The 18,612-nt window shown below is 49.3% G+C and overlaps 2 protein-coding genes across 7 annotated transcripts; one reads left to right on the top strand and one right to left on the bottom strand.

Moving 5' to 3' along the window:
• Nucleotides 1–4,629: 4,629 nt before the first annotated feature.
• On the top strand, nucleotides 4,630–7,646 carry Sdr39u1 (short chain dehydrogenase/reductase family 39U member 1). 2 transcript variants are annotated; one of them, XM_050126112.1, is made up of 6 exons: nucleotides 4,630–4,750; nucleotides 5,029–5,135; nucleotides 5,223–5,305; nucleotides 5,635–5,756; nucleotides 6,541–6,684; nucleotides 6,937–7,646. In XM_050126112.1, exons 1-6 carry the CDS (start codon nucleotides 4,735–4,737, stop codon nucleotides 7,347–7,349), a joined length of 885 nt encoding a protein of 294 aa, XP_049982069.1. In that variant the 5' UTR covers nucleotides 4,630–4,734; the 3' UTR covers nucleotides 7,350–7,646. The 2 variants fall into 2 exon arrangements, with proteins under 2 accessions (XP_049982069.1, XP_049982070.1); XM_050126113.1 differs by lacking the exon at nucleotides 6,541–6,684.
• A 148-nt stretch (nucleotides 7,647–7,794) lies between these two features.
• Nucleotides 7,795–18,518, bottom strand: Khnyn (KH and NYN domain containing). Of its 5 annotated transcripts, none has more exons than XM_050126111.1 (8): nucleotides 18,459–18,518; nucleotides 17,484–17,701; nucleotides 15,871–16,988; nucleotides 15,627–15,757; nucleotides 15,450–15,546; nucleotides 10,806–10,913; nucleotides 10,527–10,628; nucleotides 7,795–10,064 (listed from the first exon to the last, which is right to left on the bottom strand). In XM_050126111.1, the coding sequence occupies exons 2-8, from the start codon at nucleotides 17,682–17,684 to the stop codon at nucleotides 9,812–9,814; spliced, it is 2,010 nt and encodes a 669-aa protein (XP_049982068.1). In that variant the 5' UTR covers nucleotides 17,685–17,701; nucleotides 18,459–18,518; the 3' UTR covers nucleotides 7,795–9,811. The 5 variants fall into 5 exon arrangements, 4 of the variants coding, with proteins under 4 accessions (XP_049982068.1, XP_049982065.1, XP_049982066.1 ...); XM_050126108.1 differs by having other exon boundaries at nucleotides 18,333–18,508; XM_050126109.1 differs by lacking the exon at nucleotides 18,459–18,518 and adding an exon at nucleotides 18,039–18,182.
• Between the last annotated feature and the right edge of the window lie 94 nt (nucleotides 18,519–18,612).

Raw genomic sequence — 18,612 nt, 5'->3', positions numbered from 1 at the left:
CACAGATGTTAGACATAGTGTATGTCGGATAGATGTCTGTCTGAAAGGAGAAAAGGAAAGAGAGAAGACACCAAAATGTAAAAAGGAAAAGCAACAAAATCACCTAGGGTACTGAAGTATAACCTGTTTGGTTAGGTTCTAACTCCTCCTCTTCCCCCTCCTCTTCTTTCTTCTCTTTCTCCTCCTTCTTGAGACAGTTTCAGGTATCAAGACTGAACTCAACCTTGTTACATAGCTAAAACTTCTTTCAATTTCTGATCTTCCTGTCTTTACCTTCCTAGTACTAGAATTACAGGTGTGTGCACCATGTCCAGTTTATACATACTGGCAGTCAAACCAGAGACTTGGAGGTGCACTCTACTGACTGAACTACATCCTCAGTCCTTTCTGGAGACTTTGTGGAGCATGGACCATTGCCTGATGTTGGACTGTGATTGGACCTGTGATGATGCCACATATACAACACAATCCTCTTTACTCTGTAACTTCCTCGTGGTCTTTTAACTCCTATTATTACAGCACAGAGGCTCTCTGCTTTAGCAGGTGCTCTTCCATTTAGTCTCCACTTCCACTCGATGCCTTGTAGATAGCAACATATAAAGTCAAACTGATTTTAATATATGTATTTCACCTATAAAATTAAATATGACAAAGATATTGAACGTTTGTTCAAACTCACACTATGACCACAACAACTCTTATAAAGAAAACACTTCATTGGGGTAGCTCACTTTCAGTTTCAGAGGTTCAGTCCATTATCATCAGGGCAGGGAGCATGTCAGTGTGCAGGCAGACATGGTGCTGTCTACGTCTTAATCAGAAGGCAACAGAAAGTGGACTGACTCACGGGGCATGGCTTGAGCATACATGGGACCTCAAAGCCTGCCTCCACAATAGCACTTTCCCTAACAAGACCACAACTACTCCAACAAGGCCACACCTCCTAATAGTGTCACTCCCTATGAGATTATGATGGTCTGTTACATTCAAACTACCACAATGACTAATATCTAATTATCACGTTTGTCTGGGTCTGGGCTACCTCACTCAGGGTAATCTTTTCTAGTTCCATCCATTTGCCAGCAAATTTCATTTGTTCCACAAGAGATATTCATGAGCAAATTCATTTTAAAAAGTAAACTTACAATCTGCACATGGTGATTCAAACCTGAATTCCAGAATATGGGAGGCTGAAACAGGGGGATTGCTGCGAATCTGAAGCCAGTCTGGACTGCAAAATAACACCTCATCCCAAAAAAATAAATAAATATAAAGAAAATAAAGTTATACAAAATTATACTTTTTCACACCTGAAACATAACAATAAATTTTGAATTAATGTAGTTTTGTTATAAAATAGTTTAGGTAATACCAAGATTAATAAAATGAATAGCCTGGACCCATCAACTGATCTAAGAAATGAGAGTTCCCTGGGTACTTGTCTTAGTTAGGGTTACTACTGCTAAGAAGAGACACCATAACCACGGCAACTCTTATAAGGAAAACTTTTAATTGAGGTGTCTCACTTACAGTTCCAGAGGTTCAGTCCGTTATCATGATGGGGAGCATGGCAGCGTGCACAGGCAGACGTGGTGATGGACCGAGGATGCTACATCTTGCAGGTAAGAGGAAGTCAGCTGACTCACTGGTGGTATTCTGAGCATAGGAAACCTCAAGGCCCACCCCCACAGTGACATACTTCCTCCAACAAGGCCAAATCTATTCCAACAAAGTCACATTTCCTACTAGTGCCACTACCTGTGATATTATGGGGGCAGTTACATTGGAACTGCTACAGAACTCCTCCCTATCATACTCTCATTGCATTATTCTCATGCATTTTTTACTTTTATAATCTATTTATTTAAAATATCATAGTTTTGCTTGCTTTTAATAATTAAGTGGAATTATAGTGTAAATACTTCTGCAACTTCCCTTTCTATTTAATATTATAGCTATGAGGAAATATCAGGGCATGTGGAATTCTGGCTATGCCTACCTAACGGGTTTTACTGAAGACAGATAGGGCGGTTAATCTTCACTGTCAACCTGACTAGATTTGAAATCACCTAGGAGACACACATTTAAGTGTGTCTGTCAGGGCATTTCCTGAGAAGTTTAGCTGAAAGGGGAAGACTCGGCCTGACTATGGACTGCAGTATCCCATAGACTGGAGTCCCAGAGTGAAACAAGGGAAAAAGTAAACTGAGCCCCAGCCTTCAACTCTCGGCTTCCTGACTAGACAAATCCATTTTCAGCCACCGCACCTTCTGGGCCTTGAAGGATTGTAGCCTCAAACTGGGAGCCAAAAGAAACACTTCTCTTCAACTGCTTGTGTAGGGTACTTGGCCACAGCAATGAGAAAGGGATCTTATACATACATACCAATCAAGATGATCAGACATCACCTGGAGGGTGGTAAAAGATGAAAAGCCAACTGAATATGGATAACTAGATTATCAAAATGGCAGTTGTTGCTAAATGGATTTAGCAGTGATATTTGATAAAATGGGATTCTGTAAGGAAATACACAGACGAACATAAAGTAGACTCAACAGCCTGACTGAAGTTTGTTCAAGCAATGTATCTTAGCAGATGCTCAGGCCCAGCAATACTTTAAAAAAAAGAAAGAAATCTATCTTTTTTCATTTTACATACCAATCCCAGTTCCCACTCCGTCCCCTCCTCCCATTCTCTCCACCTTCCCCCACCCCCATCCACTCCTCAGAGAGGGTAAGGCACATTGTTTCAAGGAAGAACCAAGGCCCTCCCTGCTACATCTAGACTGAGCAAGGCATCCATCCAAAAAGAATGGATTCTAAAAAGCCAGTACAAGCAGCAGAGACAAACCCTGGTGCCACTGCCAGTGGCTCCTCAGTCTGCCCCAGCCATGCAACTGTCACCCACATTCAGTGGGACTAGCTTGGACCTATACTTGTCCCTTCCCCATCCGTCTGGAGTTGGTGAGCTCCCATTAGCTCAGTAGACTGTTTCAGTGGGTGTCCCCATCATAGTCTTGGCCTCTTTGCTCATATTCTCACTCCTCCCACTCTAACTGGGTTTTGGGAGCTCAGCCCAGTCCAGCAATACTTTTTGTCTCTTAAGATTCCCTTTAGTTTTTTTTGTTGTTGTTTTTGTTCTTTGGTTTTGGGGAGCTTTTGGCGGGGTTGGCTTTTTGAGACAGGGTTTCTCTGTAGCTTTGGAGCCTGTCCTGGAGCTCACCCTATAGACCAGGTTGACATCGAATTCACAGAGATCCACCTGTCTCTGCTTCCTGAGTGCTAGGATTAAAGGCGTGCACACCACCACCCAGCAAGTTTTTGTTGATGTTGTTGTTTTTGTTTGAGACAGGGTTTCTTCCCTTTAGTTTTCTAAAGAAGTTGGCAATGCTGTTGAAATGATGAGGTGTTGATCTGACTTATTGAGTAACTCTGCACTCGTAGGCTTTCTTAGCACATATTACACACAACACAGTTGTCTAGTCACGTGTTATTCCATGACCATTCAGCTTTCAGTGTGTAGGTGGAGAAAAAAAAAAAAAAAACTCAAAATCAGGAAACCTGTTAGGAAAGTGTTCCGGGAGTTTACACAGAATAACTGGAATGAAGGTTGTAGTTAGCAGAGACAGAAATAAGTCTGAGAGATTCTTAGTAAGTAAAATCAACTACATTTCAGGCAACCAGAGATCTAGAGGCGCAGGAGTGATGGTTCAGTGGTTAAGAATACTTGATAGTCTTCCAGAGGACCTGGGCTGGAGAGCCAGCATCCATACAGGACCTCACAACCGTTTGTACTCTAGTTCTGGGGAATCCCCTAACTTTTTTTGACCTGGAAGGGCACAAGGCACCCACGTGGTACCAGGACACACAAGCAGGCAAAACTACCAAACACATACTTTTCTTCTTGAAATGAGAGATCTAGAGTGGTTTGTATGGAAGTCAGGAACTCGAAGAAGAAATCTGAATTTCATACATTTGGGGGTTCTATGAAGAACTAGTGACTGAATTCACAACACAGATGGTAACAGACAGGGGCTATGTGTTATGGGCAGCCAGAATGACGGTGGACGGAAACGAGAGACCTGAGATGGCTCCGTGGGCAGACTGCTGCGCAGGCATCAGGAGGACCTGAATTCTGATCGCCAAGCACCTTTATGAAAAGCTGGATATATACAAGTCAGTTGTAACCAGCGCCATTAATCTCAGGGAGCACAGCAGGAGCTAATCTAGGCAATTGTGAGCTCCAGGTTCACTGAGACCTTGTCTCAAAAATGAAGGTGGAGGGTGATAGAGGACTATTTCCTCACATGCACTCTCTAGCACACACAAACGCAAAGACGGGAAAGAGAGGAAGTAGCGGGCGAGAAGAGGGTCCTAGGATCCAACTAGCAACATTTATCTATAGCTTAAGGATTTAAAGGAAGCGGAGCAATCAACAGACGCCAAAATTCGTTTTTAAAGTCCTTGAAGACAGAAGCACCCAGCACTTTGAGGTCTGGATATGTGTCGGTTTCTTTAGGAGCGGGTATTTCTGCGCGTCGTCCTCCCCTGTCTTTTGCGTCATCAACCTCTCTTCCCACGGAAATTCACGGTCTTTCGATATTGCTATATATAACTCCTTCCGGGTCGGGGGAAGCGGGGTGGCGCACACCTAGTCCTGCAATTCGCGTGAGCCTAGGCGCGTAGTCGCGTCCGGCTTTAAATCTCGCGCAGGCGTGTTGGTTTCCCCGTCGCTATGCGGGTGCTCGTGGGTGAGGGAGGGCTGGGAGAGTCGCGGGCGGGCTTAGGCTGAGCCCGAGAGCTGGGAGACCAGCCCCACCGGGCGCCGTCTTCTAAGCAAGCGACCTAGCCTTGGCTTCCCAGCCCCAAAAGCCGAATCCCTGAAACCCCGTGTCCTGTGTCACGTCTGCGGGGCGGGGGGTGGGGTGGGAGGAGAGGCCTGGTGTCCGAGGGGAGGGCACCAAAAAGGGCAGCCCGGCCTGCCGCCTGCCTCCTCGCGGAGTATAAACAGTTTGTGCTCTCCCATCAGGTGGCGGGACGGGATTCATCGGGACAGCCCTAACCCAGCTGCTTAAGGCCAGGGGCCACAACGTTACGTTGGTCTCCCGCCAGCCTGGGCCGGGTCGAATCACGTGGGTACGTCCAGCCTCAGCAAGGTGGGTGGGAGGGCAGTTTGCGCGCCGCCGGGAACTGTACCAGCAGGTCCTGTGCTTTCGCCAACAGAGTGAGCTCATTAGGTCGGGGCTGCCCCTCTGCGATGTTGTCATCAACCTGGCTGGAGAGAACATCCTCAACCCTCTGCGAAGGTCAGCTGGGCCATAAAGCAGTGTCACTAGCACAGGGACTCCCGTGAGCAATGCGTGGCAGACATACACTGTGCAAAGTGTGTCTTAACGTTGGAGCCGGTTCTATATCGGTGTCTAAGAAAGCCCATTGTTGTGGCTAAAGAGACATAGTCCATGCCTATAATGGAGGGGGGAACAGTCTTGGCTGCCTTAGCCACCCTGAGTTATGCATTAAGATAGATAAAGGACAAGTGGCTGGCTGGGAGAATAGGCAGGTGTATAGGAGATGAGCAGTGAGGATATGGGTTGGATGTGTGTCGGTACTTCTGACCTTTTCATCTTCTCTGCAGATGGAACGAGGCCTTCCAAAAAGAGGTTCTTACCAGCCGCCTGGATACCACCCACTTGCTAGCTAACGCCATCACCAACGCCACACACCCACCGCAGGCTTGGATACTAGTCACAGGTGTAGGTACGTCCCGAAATCACCAACCTCTTATATTAACAGGAAGAACGGAGAAGGCAGCTCAGAGCCCTTGGGGCTAGTTAGACCCCACTGCAGCACCCCAGAGGAGTATCCTTTCCAGTGTAGCTTCTAGACCCTCCAGCCACGGCAGGTTTCTCCTAACCTCTGGATTTTCACTCCGTGGTATTCATGGGTGTGAACTGAGTGGGGAGTGTACTTGGCTAGAGACTCAAAGCTAGGAGCCCCTGGTGGAAGCCCGCAGAGAAAGGGATGGATGGTACCAGTCCTAGTGCTGAAGAAGTCGTCCTACTGCCAGATACCTTGCTTTTTGGTCCACAGTTCTTTATAAACAAGTCCCCTATTAGTGTGTCACCCTTGAGACAAAATAATTGCAAACAATTAAAATGAAATACTCTACTATTTTATACATTTAATCCTTGCAAAACCTTTTGAGGTAGGTACAGTTACTCCCATATTGAAGATGCAAATTGTTCATACAGAGAGTAACTTGCCAGAAAGTCACAGATGTCAAGAATGGCGGAGCTCAAGCAGCCGGGCACCCAGGTTTCTGTTCCTAAGCACTACAAGCTAGCAGCCTCTGGGTATAGCCCTGTAGCCAAAGGCTAGACTGGCAGGCAGGAACACAGGAAGCAGCTCAAGGGGAAAACAGTCATGGTTCTTTCTTCTGTGGAGATCCAACGGATCAAAGAGAATGAGGCTAGGGAACCTTCAATGCAGAAGGCCCAGCAGGATAGGGCCAGCCAGAGCAATGAGTGCTTTCCCACAACAGCTTACTACCAGCCAAGCCTGACTGAGGTGTATGATGAAGACAGTCCAGGAGGAGATTTTGACTTTTTCTCCAACTTGGTAACCAAATGGGAAGCAGCAGCCAGGCTGCCTGGGGAGTCTACACGCCAGGTCGTGGTACGTTCAGGTGAGGACCAAGGGCCTGGGAATCTGGCAAAGTGGAAGATTTCCGGGCCGAGGTGGGCTGAGGTTACAGTGAGAGAACACCATCAGTCTAGCTAACCTACAGAGGGAAAGTCCCAAGAACATCGACAACCCTCAACTCTGTCCTGTCCAAACCCACATGGGAAGAAAGTGAGGAAGGGAAAAGAGAAGTTAGAGTAACACAGATTTTCAAGGCTAAGCAACCTTCCTGTACCACCCCTCTTGCCTGCTTTAGGGGTTGTGCTGGGCCGTGGGGGTGGTGCCATCAGCCACATGCTCCTGCCCTTCCGCCTGGGCCTAGGAGGCCCCATTGGTTCAGGTCACCAGTTCTTCCCCTGGATACACATCGGTGATCTGGCAGGAATTCTGACTCATGCCCTTGAAGAGGACCATGTCCAAGGAGTCCTGAACGGAGTGGCTCCAGCATCTACCACAACCAATGCTGAGTTTGCCCAGGCCTTGGGTGCTGCCCTGGGCCGCCCAGCCTTCATACCTGTCCCCAGCACGGTGGTACAAGCAGTCTTCGGACGAGAGCGTGCCACCATGCTGCTGGAAGGCCAGAAAGTGGTCCCACGGCGGACACTGGCCACTGGCTACCAGTATTCCTTCCCAGAGTTAGAGGCTGCCTTGAAAGATGTTGTAGCCTAAGTAGAGAAGGACCCTCAAGGCAGGAGCTGAGGCCTGTTCTTCCTCAACTATGAATTGGCTCAGGTGATGCCTGTATTTGAGATAAGAAGCCATCTGGGTCTTAGAACCTCTCCCCCTCACTTTCTTCCCGAGTTGTGTTCCCCCATCTGAGAACATCAGTCAAGGTTGTAATCTCATCCTAACCTCAACCTCTTCAACTTCTTGTCGTTTCTGTGTGTCGCACCGTCGCCCCAGTTCTCCTATATACTGTGTAGAGAAAGTTCAGCAGTATGGCAATAAAGTCTATCACTAGCTTCAGCTGTCTCTTTGGCTTAGATTCTCCTAGAATTTATCTTAAGGACTATTACCTACATGGCTCTTCTTCCTAAATGAGGTTCTGAATGTTGTAATACTCAGTCTCTCTCCTCACCCTTCCCTTTCTTGGTCTCTGCCCAAATGCGCTGGTGAGACATGAGGTATGACAGAGATTAAAGACAGTACACATAAGGACCTATTTCCAGTGAGTTCTGGTGCTGCCCTAGCCACCTGTTCAGAGGATGCCAGCAAAAATGGGGGAAAAAAAAAAAAAGAAAGGCCTGTAGGTTAGCCTCAGTGTTTCACCCAAATGGCAGGGAATTCATCTAGCAAACACATGCAGATCCCACTTCATACTGCGGCAACACAAGCCAGTGTATCTCTATAAGCTAGGATCTGTCTCTCATCTGCTTGGGAACACTTCAGTCTCCTTCCTGGGCCCTCAGCATAAAAAGGAAACTAATTCTGGCCTTCTGTACACCCACCATCACGGCAAGCAAAAAGAGCAAGAAACCAGTCGCAAACTTAAAAAGCTCTTCTACCAGCAACCAGTTCAGACCATTCTCTTTGTTTCCTGGGCACTGAAAGGAGTCACTGTCTTTTCCCTGATCACCTTGTCTCTAATACGGCTGTCCCAGCCTGAGTCAATCTAGTGTAGAGATGAAAGTGGCTCAAGGAAACAGACAGACACGGACCTAGGGACCCTCTCCTCGATCACTGAGCTCCACCCACAGTCACCTCTCTGTGTCACTAGTAAGTCAGCCAGAAAAGAAGCTAATTCAGGGACTTGCTACAACTCCCAAACAGAACTGAACCCAGGGAACCTGCCTTACCTCTTTATCTGAGAAGTTGACTAGCTCTGAGTTATTCCTGGGGTAGGTAAAAATAACAGAAGCTTGTTAGGCTACACTAGAGAAAGAAATGGAAAACTATACATCCAGGTCAGGAATGTGCCTCCTTGCAGGGAGTAAGTCCCTGGCACAGAAATCAAGCAGATAGCAAACAATGACTTGTGGGAATTAGGATGTAAACACTTGGCCATGATAGGTCAGTGGGGGTCATCTGTGACTAACCAGGTGTCTGTCAACTGATGTTTCAGCTTCCACTCCTAGACAATAGTTTCTTAACCATACACAGGAAGCAGTACTGTGTCTTACCAAATGCAACCCACGTCTTCCATAAAGGAAATAATAGATCCCACTAACATTGTCACTGCAAAGCATGGCTTCATGAATTTGGTGAACACATTCAACACCAGAGAGAGGATTTAACCGGGGCCTTTCTGACACATTTGTGAATCTGTAAACACATTTGAATGCAACTGACCAGCTGCCTCTTCTGGGGACCCTGAGAGTTTTTAGGGAATGCAGCAATCAACCCTAACAACTATTTTGTTAATGTGTGTTTGGAAGGTTGCTGGGAAAGGGTGCAGCCATTACAGGCGTGTTCTACTGAAAACCGAGTTAAAACTGAGGGTGTGGACTGTGGACATCTCTGAACGAGAAGTTTTGGTTAGGGAGCCTAAGCAGACACAGGCAGACACACCTGAGACATGATCCCAGATCACTTCTTCACAGGAGCCTTCCTCTGTGTACCCAGTTCTCTCAAAGGTTATTTTTTATGCCTGTTGTACAGACATAAGTAAAAGTCAAGCGACTCTGCCAAGGTCGCAGGCAGGCACAACCCAGACTGGGAGCCTTCTGGGTCTCTGCTGTCCCACTGCAATAGCCCGCATAGCACTGTGGCCCTGCAGAACCCAGACAGCTCAGCCTACACTAGCCATTCAGAAGAGCAGCCTGAGGATGCTTTCTTCCTCAGCTTAGCCTTTTGCTGCCTCCAGCTTACCCTAGCCTCCAACTCAGCTTAACCTGGCCAACAGTCTCAGCCTTCAGGAGGAGCCTCTACAGCCTGCAAAGACCAGGATGAGTAGTTAAATCTGATCAAAGTCTCCTTAGAGCTGGCTGCGGTCCTGACTCAGGTCGAGTCACCTTATGGACCCCAGGCAAGAGTGTTCCCACACTCAAATCTCTTCTCTGGTGCTTCCTCCAGCCAAAGCACCATCTTAGAGGGAGTCTGGGACACAATCTGAGCAGCAGAGGACTGTAAGGAAGGGGCTGGGCTGGGGTCGCTAAGTCTGATAGGGCAGCAGCTATGCAGGCAAGTAAGGCTCAAAAGTTGAGACTCAGCAGGGCCTCAGAGAGTTGATTAATATCCCGGCAGTATGGTTCCCGCTGCAGGATGAAGTCCACCTTGTGGTCCTGACCCCAAAACACCTCCAGCAGCTGGCGCCGGAGCCGCTCTGTCTCCCTGGTCTTCCGAATGCCACCTTTTTCCTCTTCCTTCCCTTGCTTCGCCTGCTGCTGATTCCCATGGTCTTTGGGGCCTCTGGAGGGTTGCTGAGCCTTAGAAGAGCCCTGTTTCCTGGAGAAAAGCAGAATAAGAAGCAATAAGCACTCTGTAGAAAAGTTGGGCCTCTGGGAGCCTCAGGCAAACTGACAATTCCCAACTTTGGAGATGAATTCGTGAAGTTCCCTATGCTGGCCACTGAGCGGCAGTATCCCACTAGGAATGCAGTGTCCTGGTTAATCACTTGCTTATGAGCCAATAGAGGGTATGGGGGTGCAATTGGCTATCATTACATGCAATCATCTCCCAAATCCTTCCATCAAACACACAGACCAAAAGAGAAAGAAAGAAACATTTCTCTTCCTAGTACAAAGTCTGTATCAGGAGTCCCTGGGGGGACTTTAAAGGCCAGTCCCACAAACTCGAGACTACTGCAGTATAAAGCTGGCCCAAACTGTGGCACTCCCATGCAAGCCTCCAGTCCTTCAGAGAGGAGCATGCTGATCAACAGGCTGCGGGCAGAAGCAAGGGCATTACCTGACTGTCTTCTTCAGGAACTCATCCAGGGTGGGGCCATTTCGCCCCAGAGGGTCGTCTGGGACCATGAAGAGGTTTCCCACAAAGGTGAAGGGCAGCAGGCTGGATGCAGAAAGAGGGAGTCACAGGAACGATCTCGCCAACATCACCCAGACCAAAACCACCCGGAGCTACTGGCTAGCATCCTCAGGCATCTTCAAGCCCTTGCCCAGGATTCTCACCCAGTGGCCAGAGAAGAGCTGCTTTAGAGAAAGGTCTGAGTCGCTGCCCTATTCTCACCGCTCTCTGATGATGGCCATCCACTTGTCTGACTCCTCTGCCAGATCTCGGAACTGGTCATTGGAGACAATGATCCCATCGGTCTCTTCCGCCAGCTTCACCATGAACCTGTCTCGAGGAAACACAGAAACCATTCTGGGATTCCCCAAGGATCAATCCCACGGTATGCTATCAATGCCTGTGACCCAATTCTGGTGGTGGAGGTCAGTCTCCAAACTCGTTTAAATAAAGAAGGGTGAGGGAGGCTTCTTGGGAATTGAGGCCAGACCCTCATGCATCCTAAGCAAGTGCTTTACCACTGAGATTATAGGTAGGCTGGTAGGTAGACAGACAGACAGACTGACCGAGGCAATGGGGGTCAGAGACAGGCAGGGCATGGTGGTGCACACCTTTAATCCCAGCACTCAGGAGGCAGAGACAGGCAAATCTCTTGCGTTCTAAGGCAGCCTGGTTTATATAGTTTCAAGACAGTCACATAGAGAGATTCTATCTCAAAAACAAACAAATCTTGCTAAGTTAGTCTAGCCTTGAATTCTCTCTGTAGCCCCAGCAGGCTTTGAACTCTAAATCTTCCTGCCACAGTTCTGATTACAGTGTGTGCCTCCACATTCAGCCCCTCCCCTCACTTCACACAGGTGACTAACTGGGCGTAAGAACCAAGGTCAGAGAACAAACATCGGTGAATCCAAGATGCTGTCCCGCTGGGAGCCCATTCACCACACCCATCACTGGAGACTGTGTCTGAAACTGAGCTAGGGACAACTTTCTCCCGCCCCACCACCAGTTGTTCACAATCCCCCATTCCTCCACGCTGCCTTACTTTCCAGGGCCACAATCGCCTTAATAATTCAGACATTAAAACTGGGACTCCTGAGCCGGGCGTTAGTGGCGCACACCTTTAATCCCAGCACTCGGGAGGCAGAGGCAGGCGGATCTTTGTGAGTTCGAGGCCAGGCTGGTCTACAGAGCTAGTTCCAGGACAGGCTCAAAAGCTACAGAGAAACCCTGTCTCAAAAAAAAAAAAAAAAACTGGGACTCCTGCCAGCCTTCCACCAGCTCACCTGCCTCACCTCACCATCCTCCATCCCTCAGTCTCACCTGCTCCTCCCCTACACAGAGCTCTTCCACACCTGCCCTTCATCCCAACCAGTCCAAGTGAGAGGCCTTGAGTAAGTCCACACATCCAGGCTGCACTAAGGAACTTACTTTCTGGGAACAGGCAGTAGAGCTTGCTTAGTAGAGTGCTCACCTAGCTGCATGGGGCCCTACTTTCAATCTCCAGCACCACATAGACTGGGCATGGTAACACACACCAGTAATCTGGCATTCAGGAGGTAGGGACAGGAGAATCAGAAGTTCAAGGTCATCCTTGGTTACTCAGTGAGCCTTGAGACCAACCTGGCTACAAGAGACCTTACCTCAAAAAAAGAAAAATAAAATTTTCAAGTTTTTGTTCTTTATTAATAATTTACTTATTTTTATTTTATGTGCATTTGTGGTTCTGCCTGTGTGAGGCTGTCAGATCTTGGGAATTACAGACAGTTATGAGCTGCCATCTGAATGGTGGGAATTGAAGCCAGGTCCTCTGGAAGAGCAGTCAGCGCCCTTAATCACTGAGCCATCTCTCCTGCCCCTCAAGGTTTTTTTTTTTTTTAAGATTTTTTTTTATGCATACAGATGCTTTGTCTGCATGTTGCAGACCAGAAAAGGGCATCAGATTGTGAGCTGCAGTGTAGTTGCTGGGAATTAAACTTAGGACTTCTGCAAGAGTAACCAGTGCTCTTAACTGCTGAGCCATCTCTCCAACCCCAAAATTATAAAGCTTTTTAAAGACACCTGAGGCCTACTTTAGTAATTTTCTTGTTTTATTTGTAAGATATGAACTCACATAGCCCAGGACTGCCTCCAATTTACTGAATAGCTGAAGCTAACCTCAAGCTTCCTGCCTTTACCTCTACCTTCCAAGTATTGACATTAAAGGCAACTGCCATCATGGCCAGGTCTCTTTTATTTTTAATAATTCTCCATCCACAGAGTGAGATTCACAAGGTGGTAGGCAGTGAACTAACTTTTGAGAGGTTTAAAACCAAAGAGATCAGTCCATCCCACATCCTTCTCAGTCCCAAATCCATCCTTCCTGGAAAATCCTAGTCACAACACGGCTCTCTTCCCTGAGCTCCTACAGTGCCTGATTTACGGGATTATTTTTTAATCAATTTTCACTTTGGGGCCCTCTGAAGCCAAGGACCAACTGTTGCCCCAGAGTTCTTTCTCCAAGTCATGCACCTAGTCTGAAGTGAGCAGTCAGTATCTGAAAGGCATTGCGGTCCAGAGAAGACAGGGAATCGGGATTAGGTACAACAGGTGTGTGGGAAACAAGCTTAGGGGTTGCTATGCTACCTCAAGTCCACAAAGCGCGCTCTCTAGTCAAGGGCTTCCTGGCTCTGGGGTTAGGCTACCTCTTGCTCTGCAGAACTCACTCACCAGGCCATGTTGGGTTCCACTGTGCTGATCTGTACCACAATGAAGAGAAATTCCAAGTCTATATCATGTAAGTTACTGCCTTAGATAAACCCAAAATCTAGGCCTTAAAACAAAATAACTGCACTTGGGAGGCAGAAGCAGGAGGATCACCCACAAGCTCAAAGCCAACCTGGCCTACAGAAGAAGTACCAGTTCTAGCCCAGGGCTACAAAGTGAGATCCTGTCCAAAACAGAAACAGTAGCATCAGAAGAGTCCTCCTTGGTTTTTGTCAACTTGATACAATATACAGTTATCTGGGAAGGCGACCCCCAAGTGAGAAAATGGCTCCATTAGATTGCCTATAGGCAATGTGTGAGACATTTTCTTCATTGCTGATTGATAGAGCCCGGGCCACTGGAAGCAGGGCCACCTCTGAGCAGGTGGCCCTGGGTGGTATTAGAAAGCGAGCTGAGCAAGCCAGTAAGTCGTATTCCTGTGGTCTCTGCACCAATGCCTGCCTCCAGGTCCCTGTCCTGACTTCCAATCAGAGAGGGACTATTACCTGAGAGTTTTATGACAAAATAAACCCTCTCCTCCAAGTTTCTTTGGATCATGGTATTTATCACCACAACAGAACCAAAGAAGAAAGTGAAGTACCTTTTGTAAAATACTACTTACTTCTAGAGAGTAAAAGTTACATATCTGAAACGATAAAACACACAATAACTATGCTGGCTAGTTCTTAATTGTCAACTTAATCTAGAATCACCTGAGAAGAGTTCACAGTGAGGAACTTTCTGGATCTGGTGGTCTGTAAGAACGTGGTTAATTAGAGTGGAAAGACCCAACCACTGTGAGCAGCACCATTCCCTAGGCAGGGGATTCTGGATCCCATGAGCAGCAGAAGCAAACTGAACACTACCATTTATGCAGTCATTGCTCTCTGTTCCTGACTATGGATGTGATGTGACCAGCTCCCATAAGATCCGGCTGCTGTGACTTCCCAGCTATAATGGACTGTAACCTGAAACAGGGAGCTAAAATAAACACTCCTTAAAGTTGCTTTTTTGGACTTTTCTGGACTCTCTGGACACCAGGCATGCACAAAGTGCACATCCATACATACAGGCAAAACACTACTACACGTAAGATTTTTTTATTTTACACAAAATAGAAAGGTTTAAAATAGCTAATCAGTTTTAAAGTGTGTATATTTCCACACCGTGTGTGCACAAGTGTAGCAGGAGTATACCCTACGTTTTCTGTCTAGCCTATATGGTAACCTCTGTCAAGGGGGTTGACCACTTACCCTCTGTATCTACCTCTGTAAATAGAGATAAATACAGGCATCACCCTTCTCCTGTCTTTCTTCTTTTTAGTTTATTGAGACAGGGTCTCACTTTGTAGTCCAGGCCAGCCTGGAATATACTTTGTAGCTCATGATGGTCTCAAATTCGTGGGGATTATCCTACCTCGGTCTCTCAAGTGCTGGGATTACAGGCGTGACTACCACACCCAGCTTCATGCAACACTTAATTGGGCCCATGCAAATGTTAAGAGGGTACGTCACTGGACTCTTGCTTAGCACCAGGAATGAGGTGAGCACATACCTTATCTTCTTTTGATATTCACAAGGAGGGTGAATGAATGGAGAAGGACCCTGAGACAAAGAGGTTGATTCACTAAGAGGTGGGGCCAAGGCCATAGAGAAAGCAGATCACTACTGAAGCCTGGAGCTCTAATTCTGACATTCTGTTCCATTCTGAGACTGGTGGTCTCTCACGGAACTGTGTTCTAGGCAGTCCTAGTATTCAAAGATTGTGTTTCTGCATCTTATTTATTTTGAAGATTTTCCCAGAATGTTCAAGGAATTTCTCTACATATTTGGAAACTCTGCCAGCCATTCATGTCATCAGCCTTCCCGGCTCTCCGTTACAGAGTATTTTCTAGACAGTAAAGCACTTTCTATAAATACAAGGTGAACGATGAGCAGGCCAACACAGTTGTCCACAGTCCCTCTCGTGTCCCCTGCAGAGCTGACTTACCTACCCCATCATATGTCCCACGGAAACTAACTCCACTACTGAGGCTGGAAGACAGAGGTCAGGAGCATCTCTCTCCTGCTCAAAGTCCCACTAGACTCCTTCAATAAAACTGGGGGCCAGGGGAGGAGCAAATACCTGTCATCATAGGAAGAAATCCTCTTGCCATCCATGACTCGTGAGGGTGTCAGGGAAAGCAGACTCAGGGAGTACAGCTTCTGCAGGAAGTGACTCTCTACAGAACAAGATACAACAGGGTTCTCCTCAAGATAGACATGGCCTGACCCAGGACACAGATGGTCAGACCCAACTTACCTCTGACCTTGGAATCCTTACTGAAGCGCCACTGAGGCACAAAGACAGTTATGTCACGATGCCCACGGTCCCAGAAGTACTGCACAGCAAGAGCAATGCCCCGGCTTGAGAAGTAATGCTGCAGGCCATGCCTGCAACGGAGAGGGTCAACGCTCAGGACCCGCAGGAGGCTGCATGACCAGCCCCTCGGCAGATGTCTCCAGGACAGACCCCTCCTCAGAGCTCAACCCCACCAGCTACTTACACCATGGCCACGTTGCTGCCGTCAATGACGATATGACGGAGGTCTGGCTGGCCGGGCACATTAGCAAGGCACAGGGTGAAAGGGTCCTGTAAGGCTTCCTGGAAACGCTGTGTGCCAGTCACCAAGTTGCCCCCTCGAGCGCCTCGTTTAGACCCTCGACCTCGAGCCCCTGCCTGTTGCTTGTCTCCCCTGTCTCCCCGATCTCGGTCTCCACAGGGCCACGGGGGTTCCGGCGCAGGTGGAGGGCTAGGTACTCTGGGAGGTGACGTGCTCCCATTATGGAGCCGCTGGAGGAGAGAGGCTCCGCGAGTTTGAGCTGCCCTCTGAGAGGGCACATGGGCACCAGAAGAGTCACCCTGCATACTGAACCCTCCTCTTTGCTGAGGAACCTCCTCCTTCCCCAAGGCCTTTCCCTTCAATGGTGCCTCTGCTCCTCCACCTGCTGGTTGTGACTTGAAAGCCGCTCCTCTCTCCCAGATCTCTTCCCCAGAGGGCTCCTTCCTCCCTGAATGTGTGTCCCTGACACCATCCTGTTTACTTCCCTGCTTCTCCGTAGTAAGTCTTTCTCCTCTTGCTGCCCTTGAATCTCCCGACCCCACCACTCCAGTACCCTGGGACTCCCCACCTTGACTCAAGGGAGCCCTAACTCCCTGGAACTGAGCACTCAAGAGGCCTCCACTCCCCTGCCGCTCATGAGAGGGCAGCACCTGTGGAGCCTGCTCTCCGGATGCCTCCTGTGCCAGGCTTAGGAGCTCCTCCTGGACAGCCAGGGGCAGCTGCAGCAGGGCCTCCGTGTAGGCATCCTCCCTAGTCTGCAGCAGAGCAGAGAAGTCTCTCAGCACTCCAGCACTGGCAGGGGCTCCGGGACAAGACTGCAGCTGAAGATCCCAGCTCAGCCGCTGCACTAACTCCTCCACCCGGCTCTGAGCCATCACAAATGCCTCTGTTAGGCCACTGATCATCAGAGAGCCAGGAACCAGGGGCACCAGGTGGGCAGATGTGCTCCAAGCCAGGCAGTCAAGGAAGAAGCCGTGGGCTCCCCGAAAGACGCAGTGCAGTCTGGGTGGGTAGCGGATTTCACTCTGCAGTTCTGGGCTGCAGAGCCCCTTCAGGTATTCCTAGATGGGAAGGTCAGAGAGGAACCTTCTAGAAGCCATCTCCTTCAGGTTCATTGTTCTCCCTGAGCTCCAAGCGCATGCATCATCCAAGTAGATACTGTTATTATTCCCATTGTAGACACAAGGATATTTAAGACTAGATCAGAAGGCTGTCGAGTAGTGAAGCTGTATCAGAACTCCTCCTCGAGGCCAAAGAAAGAAAGGTGGCCACCCCCTGCCACACCCACTCACTCCCAGTGAATTCCTTGGCAAGGGCCGCCAGCGCTGCCAGTGCTCTATTATCCCCAAGGGCACAAAGTAATTTGTTTCCAAATGCCTGCAGTACCTGGGCCAGCAGGGCAGAAGTGAAACCAAAATTCTAAATAAAAAATAACTGCTGAGTTCCTCAAAGCTCAGGACAGAAGCAGGCAGAAATCCTGCCCAGCCGCTCCTCTGCTCCTCCGAATCTGCCTAGGGGAGGGGCGGGGTCCTAAAAGGCCTGGGAGAGGAGTTCACCTTGGCTCTGCAGACGTTCTCCTTGGGGCCCTCAAGCTGCAGCCAGATATGAGGGTTCTCTGGGCAGTCTTTGGAGAGGATGCTCATTCCCACGCTGAAGATACGCTCCAAGCGAGCCTGCTGCTCCCGAACCTTGTCCTCTGCCACCGCAGACACCGCAAAGCGGTCAGGAGTCGGGGAAGCCAACCCCCAAGTAGACATGGCTTCTTCCTGGGGTCCTGGAAGAGCAGAGGCAAGCTCAAAGTCTCTGTCTCTCTTCAGCCCAAATCTCAACCACACGGCCTACACCCCCACAATCAACAAGTCGCACCTAGTCACAGCAACGGTAAACAACCCCAGGAGGTAGCACTGCCACCTCGGGGGTGGAGAGGTTAGAAAATTATCCACAGGCCTCTCCCGGAAAGGAAGTCCTTCGTAAACAAGGCTATAGGGGATAGACAACTGGCCTCAGGACACAGATGACCACCGCCCAAAGAGGGGGAGTTCCGTGAAGGAGCCTCCAGCTCATTCTGAGAGTCGAGAGTCGTAAGAAGTGGGTGGGTGAGGAAAGATTACCAAAGCTCAGAGGTCTCTGCAAGTTTTGAATAGAAAAGAACCTCTCCAGAGACGACTACTCGCCGGAGGCAGTAACTGTGTAGTCCTGGGAAGGGGGTGCCCTTGCCCAGTGTTCTTTCTCTAGCCACTCCTACCTCCCGCCTCTCTACTCGGAGACGTACGCCGCCAAGCGTCCCACCCAGGACCCGGGGCCTGGCCCGCCCTCCCACAGGCTGCCGTAGTGGCCGCCCCCCAGCCTGATCACCCTCCGGCCGCGGCCTCCAGCTCCCGATCGCCGGGAAGGGGCGCGCCTACCGCCAAAGCCGCGAGTCCCGCTGTTCCTCTAGGGGCCCGGGGTCCCCGCGCTTCTCCCTCACCCCAGGGGGCTGGGGCTGGGGACCCGAATCTGGGAGGGCCTCCTCGGCGTCCCACCCAACCTACACTCCTGTCGTCAAAGCGTTCTGGTTTTGGAGTCACTTCCCGGCCTGGGGCGGAGTCAGACCGGCTCCTCCCCCGCCAGGGCTGCGCTGCCGTCTCCTCCCGCGCCCGCCCTCCCGGGCTCCGCCTGCTGCCCAGCGGGCCAACGACCCGCCCT

Source organism: Alexandromys fortis, unplaced genomic scaffold (genome assembly GCF_014885135.2).
Source record: "Alexandromys fortis isolate MF-2015 unplaced genomic scaffold, M_Fortis_MF-2015_v1.1 scaffold_258, whole genome shotgun sequence".
In the NCBI taxonomy this organism is placed as follows: domain Eukaryota; kingdom Metazoa; phylum Chordata; class Mammalia; order Rodentia; family Cricetidae; genus Alexandromys; species Alexandromys fortis.
This window is presented reverse-complemented; position numbering and strand designations above follow the sequence as displayed.